The sequence below is a fragment of the Schistosoma haematobium genome, chromosome 4 (assembly GCF_000699445.3).
Source record: "Schistosoma haematobium chromosome 4, whole genome shotgun sequence".
NCBI classification, from domain to species: Eukaryota; Metazoa; Platyhelminthes; class Trematoda; order Strigeidida; family Schistosomatidae; genus Schistosoma; species Schistosoma haematobium.
The window spans coordinates 33572398-33593300 of record NC_067199.1 but is presented as its reverse complement, the minus strand read 5'-3'; the positions used below and the strand labels follow the sequence as shown (position 1 = coordinate 33593300).

Here is a 20903-nt window from a genome sequence, read left to right as displayed (position 1 = left end):
TGTCCAATCATGCGTTATCTTCTAAAAAAGTTCAAACATACTAGTCATTTAGACTGGTAACCATATGCTAACATAATCAATAAAGTCTGATTATTTACAAAAATATTAGAAAAACAACATAGTAGGTACTTACTGTTAAATAAATAATCAGATAAATGAAATTTGTATACTGGTGTAGTTATTTATAACATTATAATTATCAGTTTGACTAGCTATTCCATTCGGAATTTACTTTAATCATTTTTTTTCTCTAAATTAGCTCTGTGAATTGAGTAATTTGATATACAGTGCTTGCATTAACAAGTTAACTTTATTTTCATATCATAGTTCCATATTAGATAAGTTTCCATTGGAACAAATTCTAGCTACTGTGATCCAATAGGTTACTGGATACCGACTAAGTATTTAAAGCTTTCAGTTTCAGTATGATTACCGATTATTATTATACAGACACATTCACTTGACAAATTTTAGGTAAGATGAATTATGCGTTATGCAAAACATTTTTAATCACTATCCATATTACATAACAACACAAAATAGGTGTCATTCAAATATAAATCAAAGTACAACAAAAAATACATCCTACCTTGTGGATACACTATTATAAGTCAATATCAGTCGAATAATTTCATCAAAGCAATCTATCAATTAACTAGTAAACAGTTTTCTAATACTTGACTTCACGAATCTATCTTCACAACTCTCTCTCTTTTTAATTAATAGTAGCTTGTATGTATACAAACAACACTGAAACAGTAGAAATATACTAAAAACGGCTAATTGACATTTTTTCAGAAACTTTAACTAACTTACATTGTTTATAGCTTCAGACAGTAATGACATTGTATACTATAAAGGGTTATTTATTTCAATAGTTGAAATTATGAGTCAACTGAAGTTAGACCACCATGGAAAACCTGGAAGCACTCCAAAGCCGTTTCGTCCTAGTATGCGACTCCTCAGCAGTGCGCATCCACGATCTCGCACCTCGCGAGATTTGAATCCAGGACCTACCAGTCTTGCGCCGGGCGCTTAACCAACTAGACCATTGAACAGGCATCCATCTGTGTTAATGTCTAACTTCAAGCAACTTATTTTCAGCTTATAAATTAAAACTTGTTAACTACACTGTATTTAAGTGTTTTTTTCTCATTTAAATCTGTCGATTTGTATAGAAAGAATTTAAGTACGAAAACCTATGCGATACCTTTTAACACTATTAATAATTCTTTATTAAGTGATATAGTTGAGTAAATTTTTACTTTTAACAGATATACTACTTATAATATTATTATCAACATTACTGAGATTATTTATTGTAATATAAACCGAAATCAAAGAATAAAATAATAATAATAAAGAATAAAATGAACAAATGAACAAAGTTCCTTTTTTGTTATCTACATTTAATTTAAGCTGAATAAACTTTGCTTTACTATATCATTTCTTATTTATAACAAGTAATAGACATTAAAGAGGAGATTACAAAAACGAATACAAGACAAAAAGGCAACTTGCAAAGAACAAAAGTTTCGTGTAAAGTGATCCAAGATTCCTCTTTTCATTTATGTATTAACACATAGACAAATAATGAAATATTAGTGATGATAATATGACTAGTAATAATAATCGAATATATATAGATAAATAAACACTTGTACCCCCGAAAAAATCAATCACTGAATATAGTTTATACAATTAATATTCTTTTTATTGTTTTTCTTTCTTTAGAATAATCACTTAGCAACAAGAAATTTTGAACGAGAATCAGTTATGTTTCAAAAAATTTTAAACAATGACAACATTTTTAAAAAAAGTTACTTAAACAAATAGATTGACAGAGTTCAGTTCATTCTTTGTTTGCTTGTTTGTATTTTTTCAATAATGGTTATTATCTTTATTTTGCTATTTGTTTATCAGGATGAAATTTTTGTAAATTTAAAATTAATTGGACACCTTCAAGACAATCTTCAACTTCAAATGTTGGTAAAACAAGATCAGCTGCACCTTGAAAATCACGATGACAATAATGTACTCTTGTTCTATCTGTTGGTTTGTATACACCAGTTCTAACTAATACAGCTTGTTAGAGTAGAGAAAATAAAACAAGTTAAACAAAATTTAAGTAGATGAAAGTTTAATTAAATGTTCAATTTTTCAGTATGTTAAGTGTTTTTGTAAATTCTTAGTCCATTTTTTTCAGTGACCTGCATTGAAAAACTTATGCTAAAGGCGGGAAACGAACTATTATCATTCTACATCTTTCTACTGCCCCCAAATGCCCTGGTACGATCGAGGGTGAAGAAAGTCAGCTTTCCCTCTCACTTGGCCACGCGTATACAACCACTGACAGAAAACTTCTACTCACTGACTTCTCGCAGCAGAATGTTGTTTACGAAACGGAGAGAACGAAAAGAGAAGGTCCGGTGCTTTAGCCGGGTTGGTGGACACACAGGGTTCTCCAGGAAAACCCTGATTTCAAACCAATGGTGTGCATAGGCTTTAGAATCTCGAGGGAACAAATGGGGTATGACCCAGTCGTTGGTCACCGGCTACCATGAGACTGCATCTCCTGACGTTGAACTACTGTCTTGTGGATCAGACCTTTAGGTCGAAGGCTCCAGGTGTGGCTCCGTTAAAATGACCACCTGCTTCAATTTGTGCATCCAGATAGTGTCACAGCTTACACATAAATCAAGTGACTTGTGTAGCGCATATGTATTTGGTGCCCCTTTGTATCAATATTTATGTGGTCATATAAATAAATAACTGTACCACTATTATGACCAATAAATTGAGAAAGTTATCACACGGAGCGTTCGTAAAAAACTAGGATTACATTTAATTTAAAACATGCTATTCTCTTTCATAAATTGTACTTTGAATACAGTGTAAGAACTTGTTCAACAATCATGGAGACTGTAACAATTTCGCTACAAAACAAAATGCCTAATACTTTTAAATAACTCAATGAGTTTAATGAGTTAACCCTACTTGATTTTTAAAACAAATCATCATTACTATATCAAAACACAACTTACAATCAATTCCTTTAGCAGTTTGAGGAAGAAACGCTGCATCCGGTGGTACAGTACGTGATTGTGCTACCGACACTTTTTTATATTGACTATGTCCTTCGGTTGGAGACTTATCACCACCGGAGACATGACGAAATCGACGTAAAAAATTATTGTACAGATTTGAACCCAAAACATCAACATCTGGATTATCACTGAGTGGAATAAAATAAGTTTTTAAAAAAAATCACATATCGAAAAGAAGTATTGAATTATATATATTAAATTATTAACTACAAACTTACAAATTAACACAAATATAGACATTCAAAGAAAAAAGCTTTGGACTCCACATACTAATACCTATGTAGATTTATGAGGATATGACTAAACTTCATTGATTTACTTCTACAAAAAAACAGCCTGTGTAACCGACCGAGGTCGCCTGTATCAGCAGTAAAATAAATATAACCAACATCACTGAATAACCTTCTAATAATATGACGAACTGACTTCAGCTTAAATTACAAATCATTGGATTCAAAATCGATGGTTTAATATAAGACTAGATTGTTCCATTTCTATCCTAAAGTAAAGTTTATGATTCTTAATTTTTTAAAGTTTCTAAAATAGAACAATTGATATCAATTTTTAATCAAAACTAACTTTCACGTTTTTAAACTATGTAACAAATTGAAGATTACCTGAAACAGAAGTACATTCTTTCCAAATAAAAATAAACTGCAAACTCTTTCCTTTTACTATAAAACTTTATAAAACTAATCTAAATCAATCAATAAACATAAAACTATCTACATGGTCTATACATTTGGATCGTTAAATGTATACTATATAGATCAAATTAAAGATAATAAAAACAAGGTTTTAAGTAGTTTAAACAAGCTGATTGAATAATTTACAAACGTCTTACATTCACTTAAGGTATTTATATTGTATGAGTTAATTGAAACAAAAACAAACATATTACATAATCAGTATAAAGACTCTAAGTATTACCTTACTAATGTAGTGAAGGAGAACACAGGTGAAGACAAAACTACAGAGTTATTTGGTAAAATAGAAAAACCATACTATGATACTTAATTTTCAAAATGTTCAATAATTCTCTCGAACTTCATTGTTCTTTCATTTCCATACTAATTGCTTTCTATTCCCGCTCTTCTTTCCTGGATCTTCCCAATCTTCTGCTGCCAGACATTACATTCCTGACTCGCATCATATACTACTTATATCAATATATGTAGCACGCACCACATTAACACTTATTAACCTTATTAACATTTAAAAATACAATTTACAATCCATAGTAACATTTAAAAAAACAAAAATGTTTATTTTTTAACTATTTATATTGATTGATTATTGCATCATCCTTTCCCCCCCCCCGAAAATTTTTTTCTACATCACTTATTGATTTTTTTGAAGTTAAAAAAATTATTTTTTTAATTTTTCATTTATTATTCTCAGTGGATTTTTTTTCTTAATTTCAGTGAAGAAAAAAGAAAAAGAAAAGAAAGTTGATCTGTCGTAGTTATAATTAAGTTTAATTGGACAATTTTATTAAAATGTATTGTTGTAATCACTAGACTTTATTATGTAACATATGTAACAGCCGCGGCTGACCTCTTGTGACTACATCTCAGTCCTACAGGAGGTCAGTCGTGGCTCGGATAGCTTAGTGGGAACGTCTCTGACTGTGAAGCTGGGTGACACGGGATCGAATCCGCCAGGGAGCACCAGTTCCCTCACGATTACAGGTACCCCTTGCTGACGAGTGCCAAGTAGCACGAAACCCGGGTCCAGGGTTTCCTGTCGACTACCTTCAACCACCATCTAATCACAACATAGTGAACGCAATTTCGAGTCACCTAGACTAGTAGCCACATTGCAACTAGGTCTACAGCACTCGATCTGTACTATGAAGGATTTGGCACACATGACATTGGTTACCATCCAGTGATCAATCAATTGTGATTACATTATAGGTTCTGGGTTCTAATCCTGAGAGGAGGGGTCGTGAGTGTGCACCGCCGAGGAGTCCCACAATAGGACAAAACGGCTTTGGAGTGCTTCCAGGTTTTCCATGGTGGTCTAGCTTCGATTGACTCATGATCTCAACTGTTTAAATTTTATTATTATTATTATTATCATTATTATTATTATTATTATTATTATTTGTGATTATTTTATGCTTCAATAAATTTTGTATTCAAAGCTGGTTAATTACCACCATTTCTATTTGTTTATCTATCGATCAGTCTACTTGATATGCTTTCTTTGATTGTCTACCTATTTATCTATCTATCTATCTATCCATTCATCTTTATCAACCAATCTATACTAACCATTAATATCCTCTTGATGAAGACTACTGGCATTTATATACATATAAACATTTGTAGTCATGACAAAAAAGGTGACAAACTCGAGATTTCTATGGGACTATTCTTTATTATTATTATTGTTATTATTTTAAATTATGAGTTTCTTTCTTAATTTCTTACAATTATCGAAATGGATAAGTGAGGAATCAATTTAATTTAAAAAAGAAAAACTCCAATAGATGAAAATGTAGTACAAGAAAGTAAAATAGATGAGATTGTAAGCAATGATGGATAGTAGCTAGCAGTGGAATCCAGGACGCGCGTTTCGTTCTATTTGGGACTCGTTAGCTGGATCAATTGCAGTCTTAAACCTCAGTGGGAAGATACAAGCCAAACAATACCAAGTGAATTTAGATTTTTGTTAGTGTGTATGTGTAATTATATTACATCCTGTATTCTATTGGTTCTTGGAAAAAAAAATTTGAATAACAGTTTCGAATAAGAGAAAGAGCTTAGAAACAAAGAAACTATTTAATTTATTGGTAGTGATTAGGAATATTTTTGTTAGGTTCGAAACCTAGATGGTACTGTAGTGAACGAGAATACTAATGGGGACAAATCAATGCATTTAAACGCAAAATTACAAAATCTCTTAGTAAAATCTGAGTACCGTACAGTAAATACTTCATTTGCAAAATATCAATCAATTGTCTCAGACTTGATTGTTTCTTCGTTTTCACATCAATCATTCTTTGCTCTCGTCCTTTGTTCCTCGATCTTCTTAACCTTGTGCCGCCAAGCATTTCACTTTCGATTGATGATACATACTACTTATATCTGTCGGCGTCAGTAGCACACACCACAGTACTACTTTATTTATTTAAAAATTACGAAATGACATTACAAAACACTAGTAGACTAAACTCGAATTACTGGATATCAACCAATCAGCTAAACTAAAGAGTCAATGGAGATAAAGTGGAATGATATTGCATATACATTATCTATTGGGACATCTTGACTACCAAACTGAGAACGGATATTTCTTAATGAAGTGTCCGAAAAAAGGCGTTTGTGTTAGGAGTATTATTGATCGAAGATTTTGACCAAATAGTTCAAGCGATAACCAACAGTGATTAATCAATTACCACTATTAGTAAACTATTAGTCTAATATTTTCAAATATTGCAATCAACATCATTAATTTGTGGAACAAGGGGAATGTATTAATTATAAGATGGATTATTTTGAATCTTGGTTAGCGTTTTCTTTTTCAAGGTTGTTTCTACGGGGTGGGGTCGCTAAACCACTCTCGATTATCTGAGCTTGGGACTGACAGTAACACTAGAAGGGCTTCAAATGGTTAACATCAGAGTAAGAATTGCTAATACAAACATCAAGACAGTTCTGTTGTATAGAGCTGAAAGTTAGAGAACTACCACGAATAATATTGGAAACGTACAGGTATTTATGAACAGTCGCCTACGCAAGATATTCCAGATCATTCAATCAAACACAACCACTGTAGCAGAGAGAAAACCAGATTCCAGATGGGAAGGAAATTAAGAAAAGACACTGAAGGTGATTGAGACAAATACTACAAAAATCATCAAACTGAACCCCAAATCAAGCCCTAACTCGAAATCCTCAAAACATGAAGAAAAGAGGAAGATGAAAGAACACACTACACCGAGTATTGAAGGCAAACATCCAAAAAGTGGACAGCACATGGAAACAGTTAGGAAGAAGAGCCCAGGACAATGTTGGCTGGCGAATCCTGGCCGGCGGCCTATGCTCCATGAAGGGTAACAGGTAAAAGTAAGTAACTTTAAATTCTATATGCCGTCCACAGGAAAATAGCATAGTTATATCTTCTTATCATCTGTGTGAAATACCTCACTAATCTAACACCTTGCCTACCTCTTACCTCGAACTTCACTTCCAATGCTTCTGTTACTGGCACTCAATAACCTTAATCAAATATAAAGTCATCGCATTTCAGTCGACTACATATCATAACAGATTCCAATATGAAAAAAGGTAATATCTAATCGAAGCATTAATTCCTTATAACATGTATTTCTATGACACGGTCAAGATTGTAGTACGATTGAGTATGTAGAGTTTAAAATGTGTAGATAGTATTCATCAATGATTGATATTCGTTGATATGCCATTGAAAATCTGGAAGCATTGTGTATGAATATATACATCCACAAACATACAGCTTCCTTTGATGGTGATAAAAAAATAGTACCATCATACTATATACATTAACTTTGCACCTTATTAGCACAAAATCCTAATCGCTGACATATTGAAGTCAAAGAAAAACAGTTTTAAATACTGTTAAATTTAGTAACATATTGACCTATATGATTAACACGTTTGCTGAAGGATATGAATCAATAGGAAAGCAAGTGATAGATCATTTATAAATATCGAAGAAAGGAAGTTAATCAATAACAAACCAGAACAAAATAATAAAAACACAAAACATACGTTGAATCAAATCATTTACATAATCCATATTAGTGTTCTAGGCTTTAAACCACACTTAAAGTGTAAGAATTAGTAATACTACTTGGTTAATTAAATAAAAGTGAATGGAATAATATTCGAGCCTGTGACATAATAGTTGAAAGTTAAACAATTTGATCCTTGAGCTACCTCTCTAAAAACCTTTTTTTAATCACAGTCATCAAACAATGAATAGTTTTGATTACACACGATGTTGTGAATATATAGTCAAATGTCATGAAATATGTTGACATTAAATTTTCCTAATTCAGTATTATGTTAGTGTCATTGATAAAACAAATTTATACAGTCCCCTTCATTTAAACAAAATGGTAACAATCACATTTACTCTTTTGTTATAATACAAAAAATTATAATGAGACAATCTTTAGAAAGTTTCTCAGCCTAATTAGTAGATATGAATTCAAAAGTTTAAAATGATTTTCAGTAAAACTATCATTCTTTATACATTGAGTTTACTCTAATGATAGTTACTTGTAAGTGATAAACTACATCAATATCAGTACTATGTTTGAAGAGATTACAAGTTCACCTTATCTATAAACGGAATGAAGACTCAGTGACAGAATGACCAAATAACCTAACTATTAGAATGTGCTCCAACCCCGCTAACTAGCGAGAGAGCGAGAGAAATACAGGTTCAATAAGGGGAAATGTATTCCACAAGCAGCTAGAGGCATGAAAAAAAACCACAAGCACCATTCGATCATATATATAGCATAAAAATATCTCATGGTAATGTTACAAAATAGCATTTTAAAAGAGACCACGAACCAATAATATTTAAAGGTAAAAATGAGTGTGCTTCTTGGTGCAAAAACAAGAAATTAAAATTTTCAAAATAAAATTACAAAAATATGACATTTATCAAATAAGTTCTGAACATCTAACATCTTCAAAACAATCAGTTAGTTCATTTTAGAATATACTTCTTTTCTAAAAAATTAAATTTCGTGGATTAGTTGAAGTTAGACATTCACACCATTGGATGCCGGCTCAGTGGTCTAATAGTTAAGTGCTCGCGCGCAAAACCAGTAGGTCCTGGGTTCGAATCTCGCAGGGAGCGGGGTAGTGGATGCCCACTACGGAGGAGTCTCACATTAAGCCGAAAAGGCTGTCCAGTGCTTCTAGGTTTTCCATGATGGTCTAGCTTTAACTGACTGAAATTACCATAATATCCACAAAACCCATCTGATATTTATAAAATAATTTAAATATTCCAGTATTCTAAATAGTTACTATGCTGATTTCAAGTTTTTCTTAATCAATGATAAGTACGTGATTATTATATTAAAAAGAAAATGGTTAAATGTATATTAATTTGTCCATTTAAATTTATGAAATATTGAAAAATTGTGTAATAATGATTAACATAAAAATGGACTAATATATGGGGCAAATATGATTGACAGTATATACTGCTACTACTACTACTACTACTACTACTACCACTACTACTACTAGTACTACTACTACTACTACTAATAATAATAATGGGTTATTCATTTTTGACTACAGAGGTCATCATTATAATGAACTTAAATCATTCTAAAATATATCCTCATTTTTATTAATTACTATCATTTCAGGTATTTGGAATAAACTGGTAAACCTCAAAAAATTAATGAGTATTTATTCAAAATTAAATGATTATATATAGATTCAAGAATTATAGTGTAAAATAATCTTGAAAGCAAAATTAATTATTAAACATGGTGAACATTGAGGCTTCACCTAGGAGAGTTGGAAAACTCTTATTCTAAATTAATGATGTACAAGGGCTCCAGAATCCTGAGGGAAGGATGAGCGTATGAACCTATTATTGGCTATTGGATACCACGGGACTACATCTCCTGACGTTGCTCTAATGTCTTGTGGATCAAAAATTTAGGTCGAAGCCTCCGGATATGTCCTTATTAAGAAAATCATTTACTTCGGTCTGGGCACTCACAAATCAAGGAACTTGTGTGGCGCATATGTATTCAGTTCCCCTTTGTACCAATATTTATGTGTTCGAATAAATAAATAAATAAATAACCATTAGACAGTGGCTACCAAGTACTTCTAAGGCTTCTAAACACTTTAATAGGACCTTTCAGAATATACATGAAGATATGTATAAAATATCATGCAGAATAGAACATTTGGTTACACTTAGAATATATGATGTAAACTTCAACCTCTTGTCTCAAGTATGAAACAATTATACTAAAATCCTTTGAAAGGCTTTCTGATCTCTATTTTTTAAAAAGCCTGAAACATGTCAACTCCTTTATACAGTTCTGTATCTATATCAGTTATATCTGTATATTGTATGCTATCTATGAACTTTTGTCTAAATATGAACGAACACTATTATAGTAATTGGGCGCTGAATTAATGGAAGAAATCAAAAAGAATGTTATATTCAGTGAGTGAAATTAGAATAAATCAAATTAGCTAATTTTTGATATTGAATAATTTCCGTTTAAGTATCTTGAACCAGAACATTCCCAGAAATTTCAAAACACCATGATCCAAGTGTTTATGTCTGGAGATTCATTTCTTTGCATTTAATCATGAACTATTAAATCTCTTTATCATAATATGTATTACAATAAATGAATTTTTTATATTCACAGTAATATAAATTGTGAGAATCATTATTAACTGCCTAGGCTTATTATCTTTCCTACTGAAAATGGATGAAAAAATATGCTATTCGCGTACATAAACCCTTAATCATATCCATTTACAATAAAATCTTTTTGTTCAATGGACTAATGAAACAAATAAATACATTTCAACCAATTCATTATATTGCAAACTACATTAGAAATAAATTCATTTTGTATTATTTATTTGAATCTTCCTATTAGTGTTAGGACTGTAATTGATCAGCCTCTTATTGGCATATGTGTACACTGTGCATATTGCCTCGGTATTATCTTGAGTCACAAGTGAACGGTACTGAGTTTAAGTCTCAGAGTGGGCATCAACTCTCGGATACAGGTACATCCAGTTGACAAGTCTCAAATAGGATAAAGCATAAGTCCTGAATTCCACTGTTAGCCACTATCCATCTTTGTTTACACAGCTGAAATATTTTACTAACAGATTTGTCATTGTTGAACAAACAACTCTTACTCTCAATACAATTTCAACACTTCGGTTTTAAATAAAATGCTTACTCTTTTAAATTTTTAACAAAATAAATCGAACTTTAAAAGATCTATTTATCACATGAAGCGTTTTTATTAAACAGTCTCCTACTTCAATGAAACCAAAATGATTGGGGCAATCTTTTGATAGTCTGCAACGGGTAGTGATTTGAAATTATGCTCAGGGAAGTGATTGTTTAAACTATTTCATACAATTAGCTCCTTTTATAAATTTGGATAGGACCAAAGTAAAAATTAAGACTCGATGGTTAAACAATTCGACTTCCGCTCTGTAAATGATAAGTTCAAATCTAACCTTAATTATTTCATCACATATCGTTATGGTTTCATTAAAATTTATAGAGTATCATTATATTGCTTAATAGTTAGAAGATTTACTGTTCAAGAAAGTCATGAATGATCATTCATAATTATGAAAGTTAACATTTCACAACATATGTTATAATTATAGATACTTTTCACTGTGGTTTGACTTGAGTTTATTACCTACTGGAAATATGCTATTACTAGATAGAATGGTGTACTCGGAATTCTACACAAGATTAAATATTGAGTTGTTACTTCTCGCACAAAACGCGATTGATTCCAAATACTTGATTTATCGGTAAGTTACTGATTATCGTGTTCAGCGTTGTTTATTTTAAGTGGTAGAAAACTACACAAGTACCCAAGTCATGAAGTCATAGTTAAATTGGTACCAAGAACTAAGATCTATTTGATATTGTTTGTTTTGTCAGCAGTAACGGAAAAAGGATCGAAATACAACTCCGAATTCAAATTCATATATATATATATATATATATATATATATATATATATATATATATATATATATATATGCGTCCTGACGTTCCCGATAAGACTAAATTTCAGTAATAATTGATCCGTGCTGCTAACGATATTCTTTATTAAGATACAAATCACTGAATGGTTAGGGAAATTCTGTAAGAAGCTCTTTATTTAAGTTTCATGCTCATAACCTTAAGGGAATTAATTTACCCAGTGTAATTAAAACTTGTATCACTGAATTTTCCAACTGACAGGTTAAAAACATAATATACACAAAACAGAGTCACTTAGACTATTGCCCACAATATTACTTTTATCAGCACTAAAAACTAAGTAAACACAATACAGACTGCTACACAGAAATCAATCAATGTAAGATAGTAAGTTTCGAAGCTTTCGTTAGTCTTTAGGAATAAAGACTATAAAGATATATAAAGTATTTAGAGCTGGATAGTTTGGTCGTGAAGCTTTCATAGTTCTTCTGAACGACATCATCACCATAAACTTTAAGTAGAAATGAAGTGTTTGAATTTCTCCATGTACGGCTTTAAATATTTTAACCATAATTTGGATAATATATAGTTATGTAAACTACGTTCCCTAAAGATTTACTCACACTTTACCTTAACAGCTTTTTTAAATATGTAACCCAACAAAATATTTAGTTGTTTGTAGTGTTTCATAGTTCACTAAGCATTACTCATCATACGAAGTAAAATCCTTTATTATTTTGTATACACAGAGAGAAACTATATAACTTCTGATCCAAAGAAACTAGATGAAATCAAAAGAAAGTTATCTATTTCTTTTTCTTTGGCCAAAAATTCATCACTAACTAAACACAGTAGTAAGTCAGTTGTTCCAGTTATTTGTAAGTAATAAGTGACTATTTGAAGAAATATCTCAAACCCAGTAATACAAAATTCTTACTCTTCATACTTAGAATTCTTATTGTATCTCGGCAAAAATGATAAATTACAATACAACTCAGTTTACCTAAACTGGACAATATCAGAAATCACTTCTTTAATACATTCAAGTTTCTATGAAAGAAAATGCTCTGATGTGAAGCTTAAAAAAGTCATTGAATAGGTCATCTACCGAGTATGTTTGAGATTGTTGTATTATGTTGAATGATCATTAATCTTTTGTTACTTTATTTTAGCTGTTCACAAAAAGACATCGATAATTTTTATGTGACCGGAAAGTCATATCACTCTTAAATTGAACAATCTCTCATCATGATGATAAATACAATAAAAGATATTTGGAGGGTAGATACAACCAATTTTCTCGGTATGTATTATGATTTGGATACTATTGAAAGTATAAACCATGTTATCTAACCACTGCTATGTGCATCTATCGACACAGATATCCGTATGAAGTTTTTATAAGTCGAGGTCACTAACCGTACACTTTCTTAAAACCATCGTCAGATAAATGCCGTTTCTGCTTTACCGAGAAATAATAGAAGTATATCATTGCAGTTCAGTTGCAGACCTTCTGGGCTTTTTTAGTTTTTCAAGGGATCTAAGAAATATACAGAGTACTGAGTGTTTGGTCAAGATAAACAAGAATCTCAGAACACAAGCTACATGCTATTTGACACTCGTAAGGAAATCATATGTGGGATCGAAAAGCAACTGAAAATCACTGTTCGATTCAAACTCACATCATTCAATTTCGTGCCAATTGTGTTAGCAGTGTGTTACTCAAACGACGACTAGAGTCTTTTGTTGCTGAGATATTTGTATCCCTTATCATTCCTAACGAAGTCTACCCAATGTTGAGTCACTTACCCTAAAGAACGTGTCACAGATTGACAAATAACATTATGTCAACACTATTCAGTTGTTAATCAGTGTAACTTAAGTGTTGTTTGGATCTCATGAAGGCATAAACTTACACCTATTTCGAGCTGTAAAATGTAGAGCAATTTGTGATCATTAGAAAAGATTCGAGTGATACCACTGTTGATAATCTTGAATGGATTTCGATTAATCTTTGACGCATAGTTCCATCACATGAGATATACTTCAGTCTAGACATTCTCGAGAAATTTCTAACAGAATAGACGGATTCTGACAAGTGGTGTAATCCAGAGCGCTTGTTTTGTTTTATTGGGGATTCATCAGTTGGATGAATCTGCTTCCGTTTAATGTCCACTCTGAGACTTAAACCAAAAGCCTTCCGCTTCAAATGCCAGCACTTAATCCTTCTAGCGACTGAGTTCGGATAGCCATTCACTTCTGCAACGCGTACGAATGTTCATTTAATATGAAATTGTTTGAACTGTCCGTTTGTTGATATTTTGACAGTAATTGTACCGTCCTTATTTAGCATACGTGCATTTGTACGAATCCCCTCGATATAGTTATAATATCGCAGGTGCATGTAAAAATAGATGAAATATGACTGGAAGTGAAATTTAGGACGCATGAACTAGGTACATCTGACAAAGGAATACTAAATAGGCCGAAACATAATCTCTGAATCTTCCCTGCTACCTACATTTCATCTATTCTAAATGAAAATAAAAAGAATAATATGTAAAATTGATTCAACTTACCCAAAAAAGAATAAACGATCTATCGGTCTTTTATATCCCATACGTTTTGAAGTTAAAGTAAGTATATGTTCAGCAAATCGAAAAGTTATTTCACTTGGTTTACCCAATAATGATGTATAACGTAATTTATAACCAGTTAATTGATTATATAATGTTTGTAAACAAATTAAAAATGCACCATGACCAAATCTAGGCAATGCAGCTTTATCCATATAAACTAAATCCATATTACATGCAATTATTGGTAAATGTTCTTCAGGAAATGTTTCTGGTACTTCATCTGGTTTACCATCAGTCATTAATAAATCAACTAATAATTGTAAACTTGACTCCCATCTTGCTGGTTCACCAGTTAAGATTATAGCTAAGATTTTTTTATAAAAAAAATAAAAAAATCTATAAAATTTATTTGTTCTCAAATGTACTAATATTATAGGTAGAATTTCATTAGTACCTTATGTCACCTAGTAAACTGTTGCTTTGGGTCTTCCGAAATTTCATATGTATTCACATTCGAAATGTTCAAATCTTGTGGTATATAGATGATAGTACTTGGATTATTAGGTCTAAATTTATTTAAGAAGAGAAGTCACTTCATTTTGAGTGGTTTTATTTCCAGAATAAACAAGATGACTCTTTGTTTTTTGATTAGATCACAGTCTTATATTCAATAGTAATGGTGAAGAACTTTACAGGTCAACTATCTACTTAACGATTAGACTGACCACATTGATTTTTAGCATGAACCAACAAGCTTATTCATTTTAACGTGAAGGTTACCTTACTTACTAGAGAACTCGAGCTTTTGTTATACGTTTGTAATAAAACTACTGTATTCACACAAACAAATAGTCAACGCCTATGTACACCACAATTCTAATATAATTGAATTAAGGGAGATAATAATATCATTTTTTTGGCTTCTTGGGATTTTGGTTAGCACATATTAATGGATCTACATAAGGTATATCCCAAAAGTCAATTACCTGTTTCGTTCAAAAAATGATCTAAATTTATCATAACTAATACCTTGAATTGCTTTAAAGTTATTTGAAACATTTCATTATTTCTTCTCGAATTTTCCTATTTATCCTTGATTGTTTTCTTCTACTTTTATTGTTACCCTAAGTTCTATCATGATAATTTCATCGTAATGTTATCTGATATAATGTAGCAACTGGAACCATTATTTACATGTACTAATTTCAATGTATTGTTTATTGAACGATAAATGTATGATTTCAGTATATGTTAGTATCCACTAAATTAACCCACTTTATATCATAACTTATTGTTAAATCTGTCGACATAACTATAACTAATTTCGTTCGTTTCTCTACCTTGAACTTCACTAAACAACTGTCAACATAATAAGGCTTAATGATTATTTCTTATCAAATAATTTAACATCTTGTTGGAAACATATTCTTAGGAAATTTGTTTATCTATGAAAAAAAAGTAAACTATTTGGCTCTCATTCTGTCTTCTAGAATATATAAATACCAATTTTTTTAGTAGGTTAAGTGTTTTAATTTAGTTCATTGTTCAGATATGTTCTCTGATGTCAAATAAATTCAAATACTCAATTTACTTCAGTTTTTGATTGAGATCATGAACCGACTGATGCTAGATCACCTATGAAAACATAAAAGCAGTGGACGGCCGTTTCGTTCTATTGTGAGACTCCTCAGCGGTGTGCATCCACGACCCCGCCCACAGGGTTCAAACCCAGGGCTTTCAGTCTTGCGCGCGAACGCCGTGATCAGTGGAAATAACCCGTGTTGGGTAGAGACAGGTATCTACCCCAGCACAATGCAAGATGGTCGCACGATTTCGTGGATTGTTTGTGGTTAGATATTAACACCATTGGACGTCGGCTCGGTGGTCTAGAGGTTAAGTGTTCGCATACGAGACTGACGGACCAGGGTTGGAATTCCGCGAGGCGGGATCGTGATGCGCACTAATACGAAGTCCTACAATAGGACGAAACGGCCATCCAGTGCTCCCATGTTTTCAATGGTGGTCTAACATCAATCAGTTCATGATCTCAATCAAATCTTAATAATCTCCCCAACCCTATACTGATAGTTCAGTTTTGATGGACAAACCAACACACGAGAAAAAATGCATTTAATAGAACTTTGATTTGATATAACTATCAGAGTCTATTTTGGGTTAATTGCATATGGAGATGTAGTTAGACTCTCATATATATATATATATATATATATATATATATATATATATATATATATATATATATATATATATATATATAACAAGCTCGTTGTCAACATACATTTTGATACTAAAGGATTTCAATCAAACTTATGCAATAAATTATTGAGTTTAAAAAATAATGTACTTTGAAAGATGGTAATCTGTTAATTAATCAAACAGCACGAAAGCGATTGTGTCACATCCGATTATGTCTATCAATTTACATGTATGTGTGGAAACACGTACATAGGGAGGAGCAATCGTGATTTGCAATTAAGGGTGGGTGAACATATACCAAAATGGTTGCAGAATCAGATGAATTCCAATGGTCAAATATAATCACAGGATAGACAGACATCATCATCCATTGCTAAATATTTGATTGAGACGGGTGGCTATCAGAACTCAGTAGCTAAGCGAATAACGAGATGGCATTTAAGGTGAACGGTACTGAGTTCGAGTCCCGGAGTGAACATCAACCCTGAGATGCATATATACCCAGCTGACGAGCCCCAAATAAGACGAAGCGTGCATCATGGATTCCACTGTTAGCCACTATCCACCTTTGCTTAGAATGCTTGTAACTCAAGACAATATCGAGGCAGTCTGCACAGGATGCATATATGCCAACAAGATACTGATCACTTACAGTGCCAAACATCAATAGGAAGATACAAGTAAATAATACCAAGTGAATTTCAAGAGATATTCTTTCTTATAATTATTGTTAAACTGTATTGCATAATTTCAATCATAATTTGTTTCTTACGGCACTAACCAATATAAGAAGACCAGAGATTAAATGTATCTAACATCATATTTTATTTATACACCTAATATATTGCAAAATAATCTATAACATTAGTATAGTAGCCAATATTTAACAAGAAATAATCTTCGCATGATCCTTTTATTATTCTTATTATTATTATTCCTAATAATAATGCATACGTTAGAGAATAATAATAATGATAATCCTAATTAGGTTATAACGCCTTAGGCAAACGAGTTCAGGTAATAAAATCGAGTTCAAATGCATAGTCATATAGACTATTAAGGTTAACTAAGGTTGTTTCATTAAAATATACATATATGAATATAAATCTCTATAATTGGCAAACGATCAATTAGTAAAAGTATATATGTAATAAAATAATTTCAAAATCAGTCGAAAATAAATTTACCTTCAATTCTCTTCATTGGTTTTGGTTTCGGTGGATTATTAATCTAACAATAGAAATTTGTTTTTAAAAAATTTATTGAATAGGTCAATAAATTAAAAGAATTAAAAAAGAAATGAAATTGAACATTGAATGATATTTTTAAAAGAAGCTCAATTAATATATTGAACACTGAACATTGGAAAACAGTCGTGCAATATATATAAATATATATATATATATATATATATATATTTGAATGGTTGAGATCATGAGTCAGTTGAAGCTAGACCACCATGGAAAACCTAGAGGCAATCCAAGGCCGTTTCGCCCCGGTAAGGGACTCCTCAGCAGTGCACATCCATGATCCCGCCAAGCGAGATTCGAACCCAAGACCTATAGACCATTGAGCTGGCCGGCAACCAACGGTGTTAATGTCTAACTTCAACTAATCCACGAAATTGAGCGACACATCAACCATTGTCTTCAGTGAGTCACCATCTCATAACAGACCTGGTTGAACTCCACTGGTCACTGCTTCTCACTAGGACTCCAGGAAATACCTCTTGAAGCCAGTCACTGGTGAGCATATGTTGATTAATATCAGAAGTGTTTTTGTGGATATTTCGTGGATCGGTTAATGTTAGAAATTAACACCGTTGGATGCTGGCTCAGTGGTCTAGTGGTTAAGCACTGGGTTCTAAGCCCGCGAACCGGGATCGTGGATCCCCACTGCTGAGGAGTCCCACAATAGGATGAAACGGATTCGTAGTGCTTCCAGATTTTCCATGATGGTCTAGCTTTAATTGACTCATGATCTCAACCATTGAAATTACTCTAATATCCACAAAAGCCCTTCTGATATCAATATATATATATATGATAAGAATTTTTAGTGTAGCTTTACTGAATTTATAATATTTTTCAAGTATTTTCACTAGTAACCTTGTTACAGCTTTATTCAGAAATATAGTGATAAGTACTTTGATCTGTATTTAGTTCAGTCATTTGAATATGAAGCCTATGTCAAAATGGTTATTTAAGGTTTCTGTCTTAAATGAGCTTATTATGACTATAGTTTTCAAACGGTTTTTAAATGCTACGACATTATTCAACATAGTAAAAATTTAAATGTTTAACTATTTTGTTCAAAATTTAAAAAATTTATTCCAACTTGGAAGAACATCACGAAAACAGTCATTAGGTCCAGTAACCTTTATGGTGTTTAAGAACAATTTGGGTCAATTTATGTTCAGCAGTAGCCTGAATAATTTATCAATTGTATCCCAGTTCAAGAAATCAATGTCATCTAACAACATATTGTCACTTCTGTTTTTAGTTTACGCATATTATTAGAATTTTTGTAAATTGCTACCTGTATCGATATCAACAAAAGCTTTATTATGAATTTCCCGTTAATGTCACCTAGAAATATTATTTGTAATTTAAATTTAAAATGAGCTAAAAATCAGCAGGCTAAAAGAACACTAGTAGGATTGTCTATAGAACAATTAGTTTCAAACTTGAAGTTAAACTTCTCCATATAATCAAGTCGATAATTTCAACACTTCACTTCAGGATAACTCATTTGTTATCATGAAAAGAAGTAAATAATACCATTAGTCTAAATTCACTTGGTGTTGGTTGCTTATATCTTCTTGTTTAGTACTGCAGTTAATCATTCTCATGTTGGCGTATATGCATCCTGTGTGAATTGCTTCGATATTGTCTTAGGTCACAAGCTTCATAAGGAAAGATACAAACAAACAACACCAAGTGAATTTAAACTTCACCTCATTCCACAAGCAAGTGACTATCAGGACTCAGTAGCTAAGTGGATAACGAGATGGCGTTTGAAGTGAACGGTACTGGGTTCGAGTCCCAGAGTGAAAATCGACTCTAGAATGCAGTCACATCCAGCTGACGAGTCTCAAATAGGATGAAACGCGTGTTCCGTATTCCACTGTTAACCACTATCCATCCTTGCTTATAATATCAATAGTCCTATTATGAATCCCAAAATAAGAGAATATAACAACAAAATTTTATTTATGAATACATTCCACTAACCAGAGGTAGAAACGAAAACATTAATATTCAAAAAGTCAAACCACATAGATTAAGAATTAATCTAAAAGGGTATAAACATAGGATGCATAAGAAAGTATGATGTACACAGATATGATTTAGAAGAGCTGAAATGAACTACCATATTGTCGATATGTGAAAACTTAGGGAAAATTAACTTCAATAACAAAGTAGTTACACTTAATTTTATCATTTGATATATAGTATTGTGAAATTAGATTTAAAAAACTGAGAACGGATTATATAACCATATATGAGAACATTTTGGAGTTAGTACAGTTCACAAATCAACTCTGTCAATTCGATCAATTTTCATTTTCATTAAATGATATAACAGTGAGCATAGACTCATTCATCATTATTTGGTGATAAACTGAGAAATAACGTTAGAAACACTAAGTTGGACAGATATGACATATCTCATATTCATCAACGAACGCATATTATGAAATATACATCACGAAATATCATCATTCATATCAGTGCATATAAATTGTAATGAATATTAATTCAAAGGATAAAATATCGAAATTCTAGAAGGATTACAGTTTTCTCATTTTTTTTAGATTATATCTAGCTGTGGAATCAAGTTCATATATCTCATCATATTTGGATACGTTAATAAATATTTGAACTAAATAAGTTAATCGAAAACTCATTAGGGTTTCAGTCAGTCAGTCAGTCATCTACAGCGTAGAATCAGGCCTATATATGCATCGGTCCCAGTTGCCATACCTCATTAGCACAACAAGATGAACACAGAATTCATAGAAGTAGCTAAGTCAATGGTGGATATATATAAAAGGAAGATTGTGTATAAGGATATAGTACAAGAAGAAAGAATTAGTTAGTAGAAAGAAAGATATGAATCAATTTTAATCTCATAGTTTAAGGGAAGACAGAGAGTGTATATATCTACGCCTTTGTGATCAATTCTGAGCCATCGTCAGGAATTCGAGTTATAACAAAAATTATTGGAGTCTCAGAGTGAATATTAAAATAAACAT

General features: G+C 31.8%; 1 protein-coding gene across 3 annotated transcripts in view; it reads right to left on the bottom strand.

Annotated features, from left to right (window-relative positions):
- Positions 1-1298: 1298 nt before the first annotated feature.
- Positions 1299-20903, bottom strand: part of CECR5_1 (Haloacid dehalogenase-like hydrolase domain-containing 5) — a 35847-nt gene continuing 16242 nt past the window's right edge. For all 3 annotated transcript variants that reach the window (XM_051216247.1, XM_051216249.1, XM_051216248.1), the window contains 4 exons: positions 17833-17875; positions 14429-14792; positions 3045-3235; positions 1299-2085 (listed from right to left, as the gene is read on the bottom strand). In XM_051216247.1, the coding sequence (XP_051066817.1) occupies positions 1901-2085; positions 3045-3235; positions 14429-14792; positions 17833-17875 (783 nt within the window). In that variant the 3' untranslated portion in view covers positions 1299-1900. The remainder of the gene's footprint in view (positions 2086-3044; positions 3236-14428; positions 14793-17832; positions 17876-20903) is intronic.